The following is a 19662-nucleotide window of genomic DNA, read 5'->3' as shown; positions in this document are numbered from 1 at the left end:
ACAGCCACAAAACTTCTATGTAATAGGGCAACATGGTGGGAAGTTAACCCAACCAAAGGGTGCTCCTCCACCAGCCACTTCAGTAACCAACCCACCTAGATCCAAATAACACTACAATTGGACAAGTACAAAAGCTACTGGAAAACAGCAAGACAGTATTTAACAGTAAAATACTGAAATCACTCAATATTCACTGAGATAATTTCAATGATCATATGAATGCTGAACTGGTTGGCCAAATACAGGGAGGATTAAATTAGTGGATTATGTACGGACATGGCAGTTATTGTGAAAGGATATTGAGATAGCATTTTTGCACAAAATATAACTAGAACCAGGCAGATCGCTACTATCAATTTACATGTATGACGGGAGGCGGAAATGATGCACAAAAGAGACTGATATTTTATTCCAAGAAGCAAAGGAAAAGCAAGCGATAACTTGCCACAAGGAGTCTTACACTTCTTGAAAGCATCCGAGAAAGAAAAAAGAAAAAAAAAAAGATCCCAAGTAAACTTTCACCTAAATTTGGCACAGTAACACTGAAAGCCGTTAAATTGTCCGTTTTTGCTGTTTGGGCACAGTTCCATGCTGCCTTACATCTAGATGGCACTGCTCTTCTGTGTAGTCCAGGAGGTGCACCAACGCAGAGAGAAAGACTGAGCCCTTCACCCCAAACTGTCAGACCAGCAACCCAGTTCAACAGGGCATTCGGCATATTTATCAAGTCGTACCAGGAAATAAATGTGATACCTGGACACCCTGAGGCATTTTGGTTACTGATCAACAATGCGAGCCTCTTATAATTCCCAACCTGCTTACTAAAGAGGATGCGAGGGAGGAGGGAAACACATTTTAGATGGGAACATTGGCGTAGCCTCCAACTGGCGCCAGCTCAGGTCACGTCATCAGAGTCTGTTTACTGGGAAACGCCAGCCTACTCATACCAGTGCCAGCCACTTAGTAAATGTGTTGGCTGCCGGTCACACTGCCAGCCAGCCTCCATTCACAGCAATGTGTGCCCTTGAGAAAGACCAGCAATATTCTCATGGCCCAAGGGCCTGAACCACACTCGAGTACATGCATGCATGCGCACAAACATGCACACAAGTGTGTACACAAAATAAAACGGTTTAACAGAACGTCTCCAGTTTGAGTGGGTCCAGATCAGCCCAGTGCATTCAAGAGTGTAAGCTAACCGTTGAGGGAAAGTGAAGGGCTCAAAGCCTCTTAAAGAAACCTTTTCTATTCAGAAACGGTGTACAATTCCACTCTTGGCAGGAAGTTTCCTTGCAGTTGCAGCCTTTTGTATTTTCCCCCTCTATTAAACCGCAGAATAGAAACCATAGCAAGAGCAATAACCTCCAACACAGTAGCATCTCTGTTGGTGCTATTTGCCAAACGTGCATGTGGATGCTGTTGTGTTTCATCGTGGAAGTGGTGGTTACACATTAAACGCATTCTCTTCATTTCTGCACTATTGAAGTGGTGAGAAAACTATACCCACTATAATCATGGCAAAGGCCAAGCTCATGGAAACATGGAATTTAATTCTCTGCTTATACAATCAGGCTTTGGTTTCACATTCCCTGCTTTGTTGGAAAGCTGTTACATGTTAATCTACATAGAAACTACACGTAGACTGTGTAGTGACACAGGCACAAAATCCTCAGTGGTGTGCATCCCTATTGACATTCTAGTGAGAAGAACCACAGTGCACTAAAACATGATATGCACGATCAGGTAGCATTCATCCAGTGTTATATGGTTAAGTTGTATGTGTTTTCTGATTTACAGTAAATGTGTGGCAACATGGTCATTACCTCTGTAAGATCCCATTCTCCTGTGGTATCACTCCATTGATGGCTGCCTGTAAAGAAAGGAGGTGGTTAATTTTACAACATAATATCATATTTTCTTGCTTTAGTTTCTGCATTTTATCTTTGCTATGGAAATAGTCTGTCATCACATCTTTAAACCAGTAAACTACAACATGACAAAACATGAGATAACAGCCAATATATAAAGAGCATGCCTCAAAGAGACTGGCAGATATCTGCACTCTAATTCCACACTTACCAATAAGCAATCCAACGCATTTGATCATGGAAAGCTTTATGTGTAACTAACAACTCAGTTAATTATAACAATTTACATGTATTTCATTAAAAAGGGGCTTGCTATGAGACATTCAGAACCCCCTGTGGAAAAGACTAGGAATGCTATATTTCTATAGTTCTAAATTTGCAACATACTTTGTCAAAAAGATTGCTGCTATATTATCAGATAACATGTCATAATACCTTAAAAAAATCTACAATCCACAAGTGTTTAACAATATCATGAAATGTGATTATGACAATCTGATACTAATGTAAAAATTAGTTAAAAGTATCTTTATTCCAGTAAAAGGGACCTACATGAAAACATTGGAACACCTCGTGGAATCACGCAAAATGTACCATATTTTGGTTGTTGCTGTAACATTATGTTTGTCTAAGTAATATTTGATGTTTCAGACTAAACCTAACATAAACGTGACAGATAATGGAATATTTAAATAGGGTGGCTGATCAAAGAGAGCTCCAAAGGACACACACAAAATGACAGCAACCACTGTCAGCTTTGCACTGAGCTTTTGTCTGAATGGACAATTGATTGGACTTCTCTCGAACATTCGCCATTCCTCAACACCGACACCAACACTGAAAAACAAACAATAACGTGTTGGTGGTCTGTATCCAACGGGGTGCCCTGTGGAGTTTCCTTGTAAACAAACCTAAGTTATGTTTAGTTTCAGTATTTCTTACGAGAACAGGTTGTGTATTTGGGATTCCTATATTGTATAATACCCACACTGAATGTATTTTCTACGTATTTTAAATCCAGCATTGTTTCATTCATGTTAACTTGCTAGCGGTGTTCTTCTTCCCTGCCTTTGTTGGCGTACTGCTGCATATCTTTCCACATTACTGCCAAGTGTTAATCATGAATTAGTGCAAAACCAGATTGTTCATTGTGTGACACATGGGCACAAACCCAGAGTCACTCCTAGAAAACCAGCTCCATAGTGCTGATGGAGGTCAAAAACTCTACAGGGCACCTCTAAGCTTCCATGAAATGGATAACTATGGTCACCACAATCCTCTCGATCCCACTCAGGCACTTATATAAAGCACTGATGTCTGTATCACCTGTGTAACAGGTAAAGAGCCACAATCTGTGGTGGCAGCAATTAGGACGAATGTACTCCAATGTCGTACTGTGAAGTGAATGTTAAGTATTTTAGATCTTGATGGGTAGGTGTGAATGGTATAGCACTTTGAGGGGTCAGAAGACTAGAGAGGCACTTTATAAAACGCAAGTCTATTTTTAAAAAGCACCTTTTTCCCTGGAGGACATTTTGACATGTCACAAAAGGAGAAACACAGGTCTAAATAATAGAATTAATGATGACTGAGGTCAATTTAGCTGCTTTGGTTTAAGGGTCCTGACATTGCTGGTTAACTGTCACACTGTCGTGGGATAAAACGGATCCATTGTTAATGTAGTTAGAGGCGCCTGTGCTTTTCCTACTATGACGAGTCATAATATCTGGTGTGAGGAAGGCATCTTCTAGCCTTTAAAGGCCTCAAGATGATGTTCTGCAGGGCAAACAGGTTTTTTAGTAAAGGCTACAATAAAGTTTGACAAAGGAATTTAATGCATCTTCCAAATCTCATTCTGAGTACCCTTTGAATATCAGATATCAAAACAATAAAAAAAACTACCTGTACAGGAATAAGGTCCTCAATAACCTATTCATTTTAGAACAAGTACACTTAAAGTATCAAATAAAGACACACAGATAAGCACAAATACATTGTAATCAGGTGGTAATAAGCTGTCTGAGGCTGGTGCTTTGGTTATAAAGGAAGTTTGAGTGACATGCCGGGATATTATATTATTGGTCAAGATAGCTAAAGCTAGGATAGAAGAGCATGATTTAGGTACTCTCATGTGCACTGTGTATTAGATTCAGTTGGATGTGAAGACTTTAATTCACTAAATATATTGATCACAAGATGAGATGTGTGAGGATCTGGGTGGATTTAACAATTCCCTGCTCTGATCAATAATATCCTGGGGGAGACATTGCTCAAGAATATCCCTTTTTTTTAAAAAACTATCCCACTCCCAGCCCACACATAAGCAAATTTGTTTTGTCAGTGTTTACAAAAACCACTAGTCACTGCGGAGAAAGGGCAAGTCATCAGATTTACAGGGGCGGTGAGTCCAGGCCCGACTGTCTGTCCTACCACTGCTTTGACTGCTGCTGCTGCCTACTTTGAACTCCAGCCAGCAGCGGTCTAAATATAGACTGACCCCTCCGATACGAACTGCTCGGTAAAGGGCTCCTTGTTTTTCAGACTCATCATGAGTTAAAACAAACTTGGAAGGACACATTTTTTCTCTCAACTCAACATTCACTCTGCCACACTCCTCTGGACACCTTCTCTCCCACAGTCACCACATTGAGGTTGGACAAGATGCTGCCTGCTTCCCAAAAACATACGGTGTAAAAATGGAGAAATAACGTGGCCGTCACAAAATGACACAGAGTGTGCGTTACTGGATGTTAACTGCCCCCGTGAACTTGTACTCTAGATCAACCTGTCCGTCAAAGAGCAAAGCCTACAGGTAATGAACTTACCACTAAATCCCAGTTATTAAGCTCTAACAGAGTGATTGCCTCTGCAATGTTGTCAATTCCAGTGCAAGCCTGTGAGAGGAAAAGAAGAAGAAAATGAATTATACAGAGAACTGCATTTAATGAGATTCTGCTGCAGTTTACAAAAGATTTCCAATGCAAATACAATATTTCACAGCAAAACAGGAGAAAGAATGAATTTTCTACCCTGGGGCCACCCATGGTAAAAGCATGTAAAGTAGTGGCAGTCACCTCAGTGATGTTTGGATCAAAAGAAGGTCACCAATTTCCTGTCCAGGATGCACCAATTTAAATTACATTTACATCACATTTCATAAATTCAAGCTATTTGAATTCTTTCTAAAGCATAAAATAAGGCAGATTATCTCAAGCCAAAGGCGTAATTGCCTCCGTTGTAATGTTAAAAAGCTGCTATCCCTCATGCAGATGTGAAAAGGCAAGCTAAACCTTTAGGAAAATCACTCAAAATGTGTGCAGAGCAGTTGAGCAACAACTTCTGCTGTGTGGAAACAGTGCATATCTGTACCAATGTCAATGACCACATCACCGGATTGATTGAATGGTTATAGAGGAGTAAGCTTGGCCTTAATTATACATTTTAGACGAGCTTTAAAATCATTTTCATCTTGATCCAAATGTTATTGGTTAGATTGTGGATGTTTTGTCAGAGACCACAGAATATAGACACTCTAGGGTGGGGTTTAATGCTTGCTCTCTTTAACGAAGTGTAGAAGCAAACAGAGAAACTGGCATAACCTGATACAGGACAGGACTGTGACTGAATGACACGGTTGACCATTTCAAGTAACCCAGACTTTGTTTAATGTCAAGGCTAAATGTTTAAATTGTAATGAAATTGTTACATTATACACATTTATTTAATCAATTGGTGTTCTTGCTCTGTCTATGCATTTGTTTAGAAGTTTAAAGCAACCTCTTCCTTGTAAAACAGACCAGTGAGATACCTGGCAAACAATATCATATGCATGTCATCTTTAAGCAACAACTGTACATAACAAGAAGCATTATTATGCCTGGATTAAATCACCCACCAATGATAAAAACAGCTTTTACCTATTTTTTTTTTTTTTTCCAGGTGCCAAAATAAAATAATACACGTATTATAATTGTTGTTGCCCAGGAGTATTCAGTCTGCTGGCATTTATCTTGTTGTTTGACAGTATTTACTATGAATTGCATGTTTCCCGTTGATTATAAATAACTGTAATAAAAACAACAGGGATGTTTTATACATTAGGTAGCTCTTCTGTCTGTTTGATGCCCATGTTATGCTACTTTAACTGCTACTATGACAACAAGTCTATTGTTTCACATGTTTTATTCCATTTTTGCTATATTGTATTATCAGACTGACTAATAATCACATAACACTTTAAGATAATCCCAGGTATCTCATGTGTCCAACCCACAGTCTCAGGAAGCAATAACATAGCAAAGACAAGAGCCCGATGAGTTGCAAAATGTGATAATTAAACATATGATTAAACAAAATATCTATTGTGGCCTGTCCTAATCTGAATGGATCATAGAAAACGTGTACACCTGCATTACGCCCATTGTCACAAATCATTACACTAATTGTTGTTGATTCAAAACACAAAGCCTCAATAACAAACCCATGGGAAAGGCCATCACCGAAGAGGAGACATATGGTGCATTTTGGAGATAGGATGTAGGCCCATGTCATTTTTAGCATTGATGTCATTAAACACGGGGACCAAACAAACAGGATGCTAAATGTCTGCAAATTTGGAGGAGGAGGGCATCATTTGGTAGCTTGCATTTTCTCACAAAATATAGCACCCTAACGTTAACTGCAAACCGGCCTAAAAATCCTGGCGACGAGGATTTAAACCCCTGACAGGGCGACTGGTGACGAGTAAACAAGTTGCCAGTTAACGCGAGCAACGTATTTTTTTTTTTTAGCTACATCGTCGCTATCGGTCGAGCCAAGACAACTCGTAAACCAGTGGGGGGAGGGGAGGAGGGGGTAGACACAAATTACTCCACAGGTTTTAGATCCCGAACGGCTATCTAGTTAGCGAGCTCGCAGCTAATAATTGCCTTGGGAGTCAGTTAGCAAGCTGTCAGTGTGTTAGCTCGGCGAGCTAGCCACAGTGGAGCTCAGCTTCGCGACGCCAGCCGGGTCGTTGTGTACGGTTGTTGACAGCGGCACGAGACGAATCAACACACGGCGAACAGATTACTGACGACCCGAGGCGATATGAGGCACACACACAAAAGAGACACACCTGAAAGTCGGCCAGAATCATCTCTCGATCCATGTTACTCTCGCCGCTTTCGGAGGCCATGGCAATGACTGGCTAAAAGCGATTCTTCTTCCACTGGCTCCCGTCGCTTTCCTCGCCTCACAGGGGGACACTGAGTATCAATAAAACACTCTGCTCGGACGCGGCGACGAGAGAGAAGTCGGCGAACCGGGAATGTTAACCTCTATCGGGACTCAGCCGCTCCAGAGAGACAGAACAGTGTAAAGTAACGTTACAGTGTTCAGTTATCGCCTATCATTATTGTCATCTCGTCCATTACGGCTTACGGCTGACGTAAAGAGGCTGCGGATGTCGTAAAAAAAAAAACCCGAGTGGAGAGGACGTGAAGTTGATGGTTGTAGTCCGTCTTGTTAATGTCAACGCCAAAGAAAATACGTCACACCAACATTTTATTTTCCCATAGCACCATGTTTACAAGCGTAGTTTCACCTTGCACGTACATATTTAATTCACCTTCCTAGTGTGTATACATTCAAATGATCTTGTATTGGATGACACAGCATGTGAAGGTTAACGTTACAGGCTAAGTACTATATATTCTGAGAACCTGGGTTTCCCACATTGATCTCACGTTGAGAGCTACTGGTCCAGGACTGCAGCAGACCAGAAGATGGTCTGCACGGCGTGATGCAGATGCATAAAACTCGAGTGTGTGTGTGTGTGTGTAAAAGCAGACATGTGCCCGTTACATTGATTACAGACTCACGTACGCCTCAACTATAAGTCATGGCAGGTCAATGGGGGTCAAAGAGGCAATTTAGAAAGAGGGGGTCCAGCCACAGTGGGGGAAATGACAGCGAAGGGACATAACATAACATGGCAATATGGGTGTATCCAGAGGCTGTGGTGCCCGATCAGATGTGCAAACAATTAGCCATGAACCAATGTACATCTCAAAGAGCATTCTGTATATTATGACACATAATAATAGGCCTACTAATAGGATAATTTGAGGATTGGACATGTGAACAGGCAACTAACTGGTAGATGCCTTAGCCATGCCATTAATGATTTTTGAATGTGTATTGTGACGCATGCCAACTTGTCATTGACCGGACTAGGCCCAGTTGGAACCCTGGCGCCAAAAGAAAGCTCAAGAACAATCTTTTTTTGTCATTACGCACACCATCTTGTGTACCCACAGGCCATTGACCCGATTTGACCTTGTTGTTGTTGTTGTTGTTATTATAACTATTATTCTAATTATTATAACCCCCCCCCCCCCCCAGTGTTAGGCCAACGGCAGCCTAAATCACACTCTCTCACGAAAGCCTTGTTAAAACGTGTGCGTCCTCGTGGATCACTCTTGTGTGCGAGTCTACAGAAGGTGCACACCTGACCTCGGCGCTGCAGTGAAGGCAATGCAGAGTTCCACCACTAGAGGGCGGAAGCGATGCAAGTAAGCTGAAAGATGTTGCCCATGGCGGATGATGACATCAAAAAGCCTCTCTTGTTCTTCCACTGGAAACTGTAATCGCAGGCAAAGAAGGAAACACTGGTTATATCGGCGCGTGACAGTGCAACTACTGGAAAGAAACCGCATCGCAGCTACGAAATGCTGGCATCTCTGCCGCCGTTACGTCGTTCACAGCATCACGGCCACGCTCCGTTGAGAAGGAAAGCGTCCCGCCTATCATTTAGCTCCCGTCCAATCACGCCATTCTTTTTTTGGGGTGGGTAATTCAAAAAATTTTGTTTCTCCGCTCAACTGTAAACACCGCGCTGCCTCCCGCAGCCTCGATCCGCGCACGTGAGATGAAGCCCGCTTCGTGATGACTCGGGAGCTCCACGGTGTTCGGACGTTCAGCCGGCAGCAAACGTTGACAGCGATCCCGTCGGACATCGCAGTGACACCGGTGCGCGGAGGATCCTCGTCGTACGCGGTTGGTTTATAACTGTTTTTTGAAAATGAAAGTGCGTCTCGGACGTTGGGTTGCCTCGTCCGCGCTCCCGACGTCTCCCCGCGCGCGCTCCTCCTGATTCTAGAACACGACGGCAGCCGAACACACGTTGTTGTTTTTTTTCTTTTCTTTTTTTTTTTTTTTGCATTTTTGGCAAAATCATTTGAAACCGAACGCGAAGTGATTTTTTGAACGACCTCGCGTTGTTTGATATCGCGTCTATTTATAATTGTGTGTGTGTGTGTGTTTTTTTTTTTTTGTGCTGCCTTTTTTCAGACGCGGTGGGATGGCATCTAACGAGGAAGACTTGTGTTATGGTTATAATCGCATTTAAAGTAAGATGGTTTGTTGGTTTTTCAAATATAAATGAGATTTAAGATTAGATTGCTAAAATGAATATAGCTGCAGGTAGCTTTTTAACCCGTGTATAGCCACAAGTATAGGCCTGCTCTAAATGCTCGTCGGCTCAGTGCGTCTCTTGCTGCCTCAATAGGGAAAAGAAACGCATATTGGATTAAATTCGACATCTGCCCTAGATATCTTCCCCTGAACCTCAGATCACAAGACAGTCAGGGCTGCGGTAAGCCCGGTGCTATAAAAAAAAACGTGGATGAACGACTGTTGTTGTTCTTGCATTGTTTCCATACATTTATCACCTGCACTGTCTCAATTCGCATGAAAACACAGCATTGCGAGTCACCCAGAGGTGTTTTGCAGCTGCATATTTTGTATTTAGAAAAGTATTTAAATACTAATCCATTTGAATTTGGATTTAAAACGTTAATTATGGATTCAGATAGATTGATTGCCCGCTCAGATACTGATTGAGGACTAAAATCATTATGACAAATAGTATATAAGCCGTGAAAGTGGAGGGAAGTGTCACGACTTTTCCTGTGTGAAATGCACGCCTGAAAATGATTGCAGGAATTTTTTTTTTTTTAGTATAAAATATCACGTACATTTTTAATGTCAACATTGGATAGAAGAGAAGCTGAAATATATATTTATATAAAGTAGTACAGTGCAGAGAAAGGACCATACATGGTCATGCAATCATAGGGAGGGAGGTGCTTATATGGAGATATTAAATCAGACTTCTATTCTCAAATGTAGCCTTGTCGAAACAGCCTGTCAGAAACCTTGGCTTCTGTTTTCATTTTTATGTTTTTTACAAGAATGGCTGACGCACTCTGCAAGGCTTCTGCCAGTGGAGATAACCCCACATTGTTGGATTTGCTGGAAAATGGAGCAGATGTTAATGGATTTAATATATTCAACAGGACCGCACTGCAGGTTGGTACAAACTACTTTCAGAGTACTTTGTGTCTAAGTGAGCTTGGAAAAATCGTTTGGTGTATGATTGTATTTTTTTCTTTTTTTGTGGACTGTGATCTAACATGCAGCATGTTTGACTTCCTCATCTCTTTGTGCTGTTGTTCAGGATATAAGGCCTGCGTCATAGTTTTTCATCAAATATCCAGTAGACTTTGTTCATCATTATATAACATTAAATCCTCTTAGACATGTTATTCAAATTAAGACAAATGCATGGACAGACCAGATGGCTGAAATGAGTCAAGTTCATATCCGAGTAGAAACCGCTAGTTTGCCAGATTCTTTTATAAATTCGTAGTTTTGCTATGCTTATTTTATGTCAGATAATCATATATAGATCAATAGAAACGAACAAATCTGCTTTTAATGCAACAATGAAATTCCCCTCCCCCCACCCACACACTTTTTCACAATTTAATGTGAAGCTATTTTTTGCACTTGGTCTTGAGAAATACGTTATTCAGATATAATAAAGAATGAACTACTTGCATTAATGTTGTAATAAAGGTTATAATATCCTTGCTGAATGTGAGAGTGACTGGTAAAGTGTGAGAAGGGAAAACAAAATGGTGGTGCTGAGGAAAATAAGTCAGAGAGGGCCTGTTGTGGTTGCACAATATGCCTTTTCCTTTTACACGAGGCCTACAGGCCTCACTAATAGTAATCGTTTCATAGACTATGATATTTTAATATTTTCACATTAGCATCTTATTAAATGTGATTTGTGAAGCATATTTACATGTATGCAAATAATACAAAATAAGAATAATATATATACAGTATAATGTTGCAAAAAGCTGCATCACGCCTTGGTCCTATTTTTATTTTCATGCGGCCACATTGTTTATTGACCATTATTATTATTATTATTATATTTTTCCATCATTTACATTCAAATGATCCTCCTCCCTCGCCGGTTGGGTTTTCCTCCTCCTCTCTCCGTGCAGGTGGCGAAGCTGGGCAAAGCCGCCGTGGTCGAGGCCCTCCTCCTGGCGGGGGCGGACCACAGCGTACGCGACCCGGTCCTCGGTCTCACTGTGATGCATGACGCCGCGCGCGAGGGATACGTCGATTCCGTGCGGCTGCTCTTGGACCACGGGGCAGACGTAAACGTCGTGGACGAGAAAGGTAACCTGCCGCTGCACTTGGCCGCGAGGGAGGGCAACCTGGAGGCGACCCAGCTGCTGATCGGACGCACCGCGAACCCCCGGACCCCCAACGGTCTCGGATACACCGCCGGACAGCTGGCTCACCTCCACGGGAGGACGGCCACGGCCGAGTACATCGACGACTATTTAAGCTCACGTGAGTGCTCTGTATTTAAAGTTTTTTTCCCCTCCGTATGTTTTTCAATAAGATGACTTCCTGCCCATAAACCCGAGTCTGTCTGTCGGGTATATAAAGCAGTAATATATGTGTATTATACGTCTATGTGTATGCAGAGGTTTAGTTTAAATTACGGTTATTCAAGGGGAAGTGGAAAAAAGTTCGATTTTAGTAGACCCACGTTTCAGCGTATTTTTACCGACTACATAGACGTTTATCAGACGACCAATAAAGGTCTATAGGAATTTAGACGCCAACTAAACTTTCACTTTTCAACATACTTCCACCAGGGTTTACCTTAGACGTTTAGTCTTGTAGCCATCACATAAACAACACATATAGAGTATTATAATTACGTTTTTTATTTGAAAAAGTGTACAGATAATACACATTATATTACATTTTATAAATAATTATTCAAATCACATATAAAAGGGGGAGGGGAGGTTCATTCACAATATAATATGCAAATATTAGAAAATTAATATACACAAAAACATTGGATAAAAAAATAAACATAAGATATAAAACTAAATGTCATATTTAGTGTATTTGTATTCAGCTTTAAAACACTGGGTATTATGTAATAGCATTTTTAACATCATAATAACATCCTTGAACAGCTCTTGAACCTTTGCAAAAAAAAGAAAACCCAGTGTTGAATCAACAGATTAAGCAGGACTTTTTTTAGAACAATTCTGTTCCTGTTAGTTGAAACCCTGAAACTATAAGAACAAGTAACGGTAGAGTTAAGTTACATATGTGGTAAAAGACAGTTGGAAAAAAAGGCCTGAGGTATGCTGGATGCAGGTAAGTGATATCATCATATAGTATAAACTACATAGGGTAGTATAAATAGATGAGTGATACTGTATTTAGGAGGGAAAGGAATTTTAGACTACCAACCAAAATAGATGTTCTCTCTTAGATGTCCTCAAAAATGGCTGTCATCAAAGATGTAAAAAAAAAAAAAAAAAGGTTACTACAGACGTATTGCAGCAGATTGCATATCACATGTACAGTCTGATTTGGACCCAGTTTCCAAATCCTTTTTTCAGGTTGGATTTATTTGCTCGACGTGATTTAATCGTAGATTTGGCCCAACACAACTCCATGGTTGGAATAACATATATGGAATAGTTGGGTGATGAGGAGTAACTCCTGTTCCTAGAATTAATAAGGTTGGTGTTGTAACATATATGAGGTATTGTTCCAAAAATCTCACCTCCCGGCTCTAATGTCCAGGCAAATTTCTATGGTGTCAGACCACCATGGTTCACATTAAAGGTGGACACCATGGCATCGGTCAGGAGTCCCAACAACTGGGAGATTTTATATTACTATATTACACATACATGTAACATTAAAAAAAGATACATCTTTTTTAATCAAAATCGCCATTTTGAACACTGCAATTATGTAATTATGAGAGCCTTTATGCAGCACTAAAAAATATTATCAGATTAGATACCAATTTGCAAAAGTATCGATACCAACAGCGCTGCAGCTACACAGCTCCATCTGTAGCAGCTGAAAAGCTAGTTCACGTTCTCAACACTGAGCTGATTGAACACTAGCATTGCTGCTGGAGGGCCTTCGCTACCAGTTTCAGTAGAAAATCAACGAAGCAAAAGTGCCATTCGGAAGTATGGCACACAAGGCCAATTACCAGATAAAGGCTAAGGATGCAAACGAGCCGATATGCTAAGAATGCTAAAGTGGTGGCGACGAAGTTGGCGAAGCATTTTAAAAGCTGACACCCAGGTCTTTATGATGACTTTCTAGAGTCCATAAGTTTTTTTTTTTTTTTTTTTTCAAACTTTATTTTGCAGTTTTCCATTAACAAACATACAACCTCCAAACATAGACCCCCTCCCTCCCCCAAGGCTCTTAAACAAAAATTAAAAAAAAAAAAAAAAATACATACAAAAATAGTCAGACAGTGACCTCTTATCTTAACTTCAGTCCATAAGTTTTAAATGGTTAAGTTATCATTACAAACTAGTGGCTAGCAGCTAGCGGTTAATAATTAACATTGATGGTGGAGCTGGGCAGCAAACGCCATCAGTCCTGCCCGTCTAACGCTAACAGCATAACACAATAACGTTTGTCTTAACAGTCAACCAGCAATGGGACCGAAACTGGCAGCCTGCTCTACAACTCTATTTGATCAGCAATGATAACATGGTACCAAGTCACCAGTAAACAGGCCTGTAGCATTCAAATAGCATGGACCAGACCCTTCCTTCATTTAATAATTTCATGTACACAGAAATCCCTGAGCTATACAACACAATAAAACAAGCATTCAGAGAATATGAAAACAGTTGTCATATATATGACTATATGTGACTAATTACGCCTTGACTGAAACTGATACTTGTCTTTAAAAATTTGGGCTAAATCGCAATACAAATCACAATCGCAATATCTATCAGAAAAATCGCTCAGCCCTAATATATATGTAGAATATACAATATGTATGTATGTGTGTGTATATATATATATATATATATATATATATATATATATATATATATATATATATATATATATATATGAACAATTCATTCATTTTTTAATCAAAATCGCCATTTTGAACACTGCAATATACGTAATTATGAAAGCCTTTATGCAGCACTAAAAAATATTATCAGATTAGATTTGCAATTTGCAAAAGTATCGATACCAACAGCGCTGCAGCTACACAGCTCCATCTGTAGCAGCTGAAAAGCTAGTTCAAGTTCACAACACTGAGCTGATTGAACACAGCTAGCACTGCTGCTACTGGAGGGCCTTCGCTACCACTTTCAGTAGAAAATTAACGAAGCAAAAGTGCCATTTGGAAGTATGGCTAATTACCAGATAAAGGCTAAGGATGTAAACGAGCCGATATGCTAAGAATGCTAAAGTGGTGGCGACGAAGTTGGCGAAGCATTTTAAAAGATGACACCCAGGTCATTATGATGACTTCCTAGAGTCAAGTTTTAAATGGCTAAGTTATCATTAAACTAGTGGCTAGCAGCTAGCGGCTAATAATTAACGTTAATGGTGGAGCTGGGCAGCAAACGCCATCAGTCCTGCCCATCTAACGCTAACAGACGTTAATTAAACAGCATAACACAATATGTATATATATATATATACATACACACACACACACATATATATATATATATATATATATATATATATATATATACACACACACACACACACACACACACATATATATATATATATATATTACACACACACATAGCATATATTATGAGAGCACAGAAACAAAGGACTTTGCAAAATAAAATATTAATTATGTACATAATGCTATATAACCCAATATATGGTATACAAGTACAAAACAGGAAATTAGAAATACAGGAAATATGTGCACCAGACACACAGAACCACAGCTTCAATATGATTTGATAGATATGCAGAGTTGGGATGTATACATTTATAAAATATACAAGCAAGAATAGTATAACTAAGAATTAAATAATATATCTTGAAATTTACAGTATATAATACAACATGTGTATCAGGTTTTCCCAGATGCAAATACGCATTGAAGGCCTGTGTTTTAAAAAGTATAGTGGAAAGTGTACAAGAAAAAAAAAAAAAAAGCTTTTCTACATATCACGTTAATTGTTGCTAGATAATTTTCTAAAACTACATTTTTACATATAAATAACCAACATCTTGCCCCCCCCCCCCCCCCCCCCCCCCTGAGGGTTTATTAAATATATGCAGCACATACCTTTGTACTGAAATAACATTATATCTTGAATCTCTTGAAATGTCACTTCCTCTCTTAAAAAAATAACAATTTAGACACTTCACAAATGGACAATTATAGACCAATATCAAACCTCCCATTTGCCTTGCCTTGGTGTAAAGTGGAAATAATAATACACTTAAATAGTGTTGATGTTAAAAATGTATGTTTCTATTCAGTATAATGTTCAATTTCTCACAATAAGAAAATCAAAAGTCATGAAAATCCATTCAGAATTCAGCAGGTTACAGTCCATTTATTTACTACCGGATGTAAACATCTCCGATACCGCAGACGCAACGCTATCTGTCTTCCAGGTGGAGAGAGACCAAATTGCAAATAAATACGAGGACAACATAGTCTCAGGTGTCTCTTAACACCGCCTATCTGCGTCATTCAATGCAGTAAAACCCAGCGCACGCCCACTTTCACACGGCGAACAGCGGTTAACGTTAGCTAGCTTACTAGCTAACTAGCTAGCCAGATAGCTAGTTAGCTAGCTAATGCGAATCGCATTCCCGAATCAACCAAGACAGCAAACAAAAGCGCAATTTGACGACTATAATTTTTCATTTTCATTTTATTGAACAGTAATGTATAATATAATGTGTAGACTTACCCATTAAAACAGATTGCTCCTGGCCGGAGACAGGTGAACCGCGTCGAGGTCGGATGTGGCAGGATGCGCATGCGCAATAGTGTACTTATATGAATTGACGTCAACAGCGTCGCTTCCTTTCAACACACTCATAATTGGCAAAATGGAACATAATTATAACTACATACGTATTTACAAATGATTCCCGTAGGTTTTTTTAATTATTGTAATCTAATAATTATAATAACAAAATAATATTTTGGTATTTTTTAATTTTTTATTTGCACTTTTTATTGCCCCAGCCCTCCGTTTTTGTTCCCCTACTGTTTTGTATCAGCTCAGTCATTAAAACCCGCCTTTTGTTAAATGTTCTGCATTTGGGTCCCTTGTTTGTATATCACATCTGATGCTTCCTTATTCCTTTATTTAGAGTGGGAATGAAGGCAGTGCAAACGTGTATTAAAGCCTTAAACGTGTGTTATTTATGGTAGTACATGAAATACAGTTGGTTTTGATTTAAACAACTGTTTCCTGATAATGTAATACTATAAAACCTTATATGTGTGTGCTATTTATAGTAGTACATCTTCAGGAAATTGACTTCAGTTGGTTTTGATTTAAACACTGTGTGTTTTATTTATAGTAATACAGTTGAGTTGTTTTTGTTTAAAGTAAACCTAATGACGAACCTTTGACGCCCTGCTGATTCATTTGTTGCCCACCAGCTTTTCGGTCTGCCTTTGGATTCTCGTAATAGTACTACACTCCATGCCTGAACGACCCGTTTGTTTTAGTCATAATGTAAAGGTTTCATAAAAAACAACGAATCATTTCGCGACCACTAATTTAAGAAGTGTGATTGTGGCGAGGCGTTCATGTCTCGATGCTTGTTTAATTCAAGTCATTGATCCATCTGACTACACGAAAAGAGAGACATCACACAGGGACAATATGGCTACAGGCTACACGAGGCCTCGTGAAGAAGCCGAAAAGCAGAACCGGAATCGAAACTGAAAGCCGTTCAGATGCTGCTCGCCGACTCACTGCCTGTATCTTGTCTCTCTGTTTACGTGCGCGCGGGGTTCACGGTAAAACAAACGCTGGCGCGCGCGGAGACAGGCTTGAGGTTAGTTCAGGTAGGCTGGGGTTATTGTATATCTGCAGAGAATGAAGTGAGTCCACGTCAGTGTGTTCACTGAGATGCTGTTATTCCTCTTCTGCATGGAAAGGTCATATTTGGCTGTCTTTCACAATGCCAGTGTCTGTGTCATACGACAGAAAGCTGAGCGACAGGGGGAATTCATGTCAGGCTATTACGTGGTTTTAATTGTTTGTCGTCTCATATTTATTTTTAAAAGGAAGCAGAAAAACAAGTTCACGTTAATTGAAACCTCGACACATTTTCCACCACATCCATTTATCTACAACCTGCTTATTTGAAATGGAAATTAGTGTTTTTATTGAGGTTGTCTCACATTAACTGTTGCTGTCCGTTTGAATCTCATGGTATTGAATAAAAGCTAACATTGGCGCATAGTAATATAGGCCCTACTTCTTATTATTGCTATTACTATTATTAATACACTAGTTTTATCATCTCAGCTCAAGCTTTGTCACCATTTCTAAATTATAAACCTTATTGGGGACGTGATTGCTGTCCACGTTGTATGCTCGCCCTTTGATAAATGGGCTTATAATAAAAGCTCATATTCTCCGTCGTGCCTTTCTCACACCATGAAAGACAAGAGCAGCATAATATGAATGCGCAATGTGCACATATAATAAAGTCGGCGCAGTTATGGGCCTACATATGACCGTTGCTATGCGGAGGCCGCGATTTCGTTTTCTTCTTTCCTCTAAATGCCTCCACAAAAGCATTTGTGCGTACGTTTGTTGTGTTGATTTTTATGTGATGAAAAATAGAAACGTTGAGGGAAGATGAGTTATTTATTTGACAGGAGTTTTAGCTCATAATTCCCCCTATAAGTCTGCATGTCTGTCAGAAACCTGCGCGCCCTCGGCGGTTGAAACCCGTTTATGGAAATGTAAAAGCTCGTTTGGGGATTTTTGGGTAGGAGGGCCCGATGTGCGCGAGGCCGGGCAGCATATTTATTCACCATCCGGGGAGGAGAGGTGGTGGGGGGGGGGGGGGGGGGGGGGGGAGTCAACCATATATGGAGGTCGATCCGGGTTCCGCTTGACTCGTGGAGTTTTTATTGGCTTGACGGCGCGAGAGGAGATCTGAGGCAACGAGCGAGTCTGGCGCGAGTCGAATCTGCGCGCGTGCGAAGAACTCTTCCGTTCTGCCTGTTAATAGCACAGGTATAGATATGGGACTATGGGACTTTCCTGGTCCAAGTCATGATCCAAAACAAAACCACATCAGTTTTACGTTGAGTTCTATTATCATGTTTATTTCTCATGTTGTATGCGTGCATTATTGTCACGTGACGTAATGTTTATGTTTTGCATCTATATAAAAATCATTTTTTTCTTCTTCTTCTCTCTTACAGACTAAAGGACGAAGAGGCTGGAGATGGAACCAGACGCGTCTGCCTTTTTGCTCGTTTCTTTTTGCAGATAACATGAACTTTTTTCTTTCTTGCTTTGTTGGTTATATTAAATAAATCAGCTGCAGCCAAGTACGCGGACACATTTACATTGAATAACATTTGCATATGCTGCGTGGAGGGCAACGGGATACTAAGCACACGTTTATGCATTAAGACATTGCTCGTTTGGGATACCAAAATAAAAAAAAGTACGATAATATATGGTTCATAGTAATGTTTGGTTATTTGACAGCCACTCTCATGAAGCCATTGTATTTTATATGTAGCCCAGTACGGGCTGTTATGCACACAGTAGTCCAACAGCACTCAAGGGAACTTATCTGGCATCAAAATAAGGCATCATATCAGAATCAGAGCGAAAGTACTTTTCACATACAAGGGATTTGCCTTCCTGTTTAGTGGCACAGTAGTTAATAACAATAAACTATGAAGCAAAGTATAGTCAAGAACATAAATAGACAAATGACCATAAAATGATAAATACTCTTACATATGCAGCCATATATTATATATGATACATACACCATATTATAATAGTAATATGTAAAAATGTTGTGCAAGATTTCACAGTATAATCATAGGCAGATGTTTGTGTGTGTGTGTGTGTGTGTGTGTGTGTGTGTGAAGGGGGGTTAGAGTCTGTCAGTGGGGGCCTTGTTGTTGATGAGGCCAGCTGCCATTGAGTTACCTGTACAATCGCATGCAATCCAACACAAAAGCCCCGTCTTTATAAAGATTATGTAGGTTATGACAGGTTTTTGGTCATTTGTAAGGCTGCATTTTATTTAGAGGTTAAAAAACATGAGTACAAAATGTTATTGATTAAAATCACCCTGCTTATTCAACTTAAAAAAACAATAAAGTTATCAGATCGTTATGTAGATCAAGCAAGACTAAAAAGTTAACTTGTGAAAATCATCAGATTGGATTATATATTGCACCTACAGTTTTTTATATTTGGAACATTATTGTTAAAGACTGTATTTCAGTGACACAATGACTACTTGTTTGGTGAGAGGAATGCGGCATCTCTCTCCACCCAAACCCAAAATTTGCTGATTCAGCTGCCAAGTCTGAGGTCATCGTTGGAAACTTTGTAAAAGGCCTGGGCTATGTGGTCCAGCA

At 39.9% G+C, this 19662-nt stretch overlaps 2 protein-coding genes across 3 annotated transcripts in view; one reads left to right on the top strand and one right to left on the bottom strand.

The window, feature by feature from the left end:
• Positions 1 to 7279, bottom strand: part of faf1 (Fas (TNFRSF6) associated factor 1) — a 54156-nt gene extending 46877 nt beyond the window's left edge. Inside the window, exons 1-3 of the mRNA XM_084011986.1 lie at positions 6985 to 7279; positions 4694 to 4762; positions 1824 to 1870 (exon numbers count right to left, since the gene is read on the bottom strand). Coding sequence (XP_083868112.1) covers positions 1824 to 1870; positions 4694 to 4762; positions 6985 to 7044 — 176 coding nt within the window. The 5' untranslated portion in view covers positions 7045 to 7279. The remainder of the gene's footprint in view (positions 1 to 1823; positions 1871 to 4693; positions 4763 to 6984) is intronic.
• A 1140-nt stretch (positions 7280 to 8419) lies between these two features.
• cdkn2c (cyclin-dependent kinase inhibitor 2C (p18, inhibits CDK4)) lies at positions 8420 to 18693 on the top strand. 2 transcript variants are annotated; one of them, XM_084012561.1, is made up of 5 exons: positions 8420 to 8906; positions 9201 to 9259; positions 10103 to 10220; positions 11210 to 11567; positions 18478 to 18692. In XM_084012561.1, exons 3-5 carry the CDS (start codon positions 10104 to 10106, stop codon positions 18480 to 18482), a joined length of 480 nt encoding a protein of 159 aa, XP_083868687.1. In that variant the 5' UTR covers positions 8420 to 8906; positions 9201 to 9259; position 10103; the 3' UTR covers positions 18483 to 18692. The 2 variants fall into 2 exon arrangements, with proteins under 2 accessions (XP_083868687.1, XP_083868688.1); XM_084012562.1 differs by lacking the exon at positions 9201 to 9259 and having other exon boundaries at positions 18478 to 18693.
• The last annotated feature ends 969 nt before the right edge of the window (positions 18694 to 19662 follow it).

Source organism: Eutrigla gurnardus (assembly GCF_963514095.1).
Source record: "Eutrigla gurnardus genome assembly, chromosome: 6".
Classification (NCBI taxonomy): domain Eukaryota; kingdom Metazoa; phylum Chordata; class Actinopteri; order Perciformes; family Triglidae; genus Eutrigla; species Eutrigla gurnardus.
Note: the sequence above shows the minus strand (reverse complement) of the source record. Positions and strands in the feature narration are given on the sequence as shown.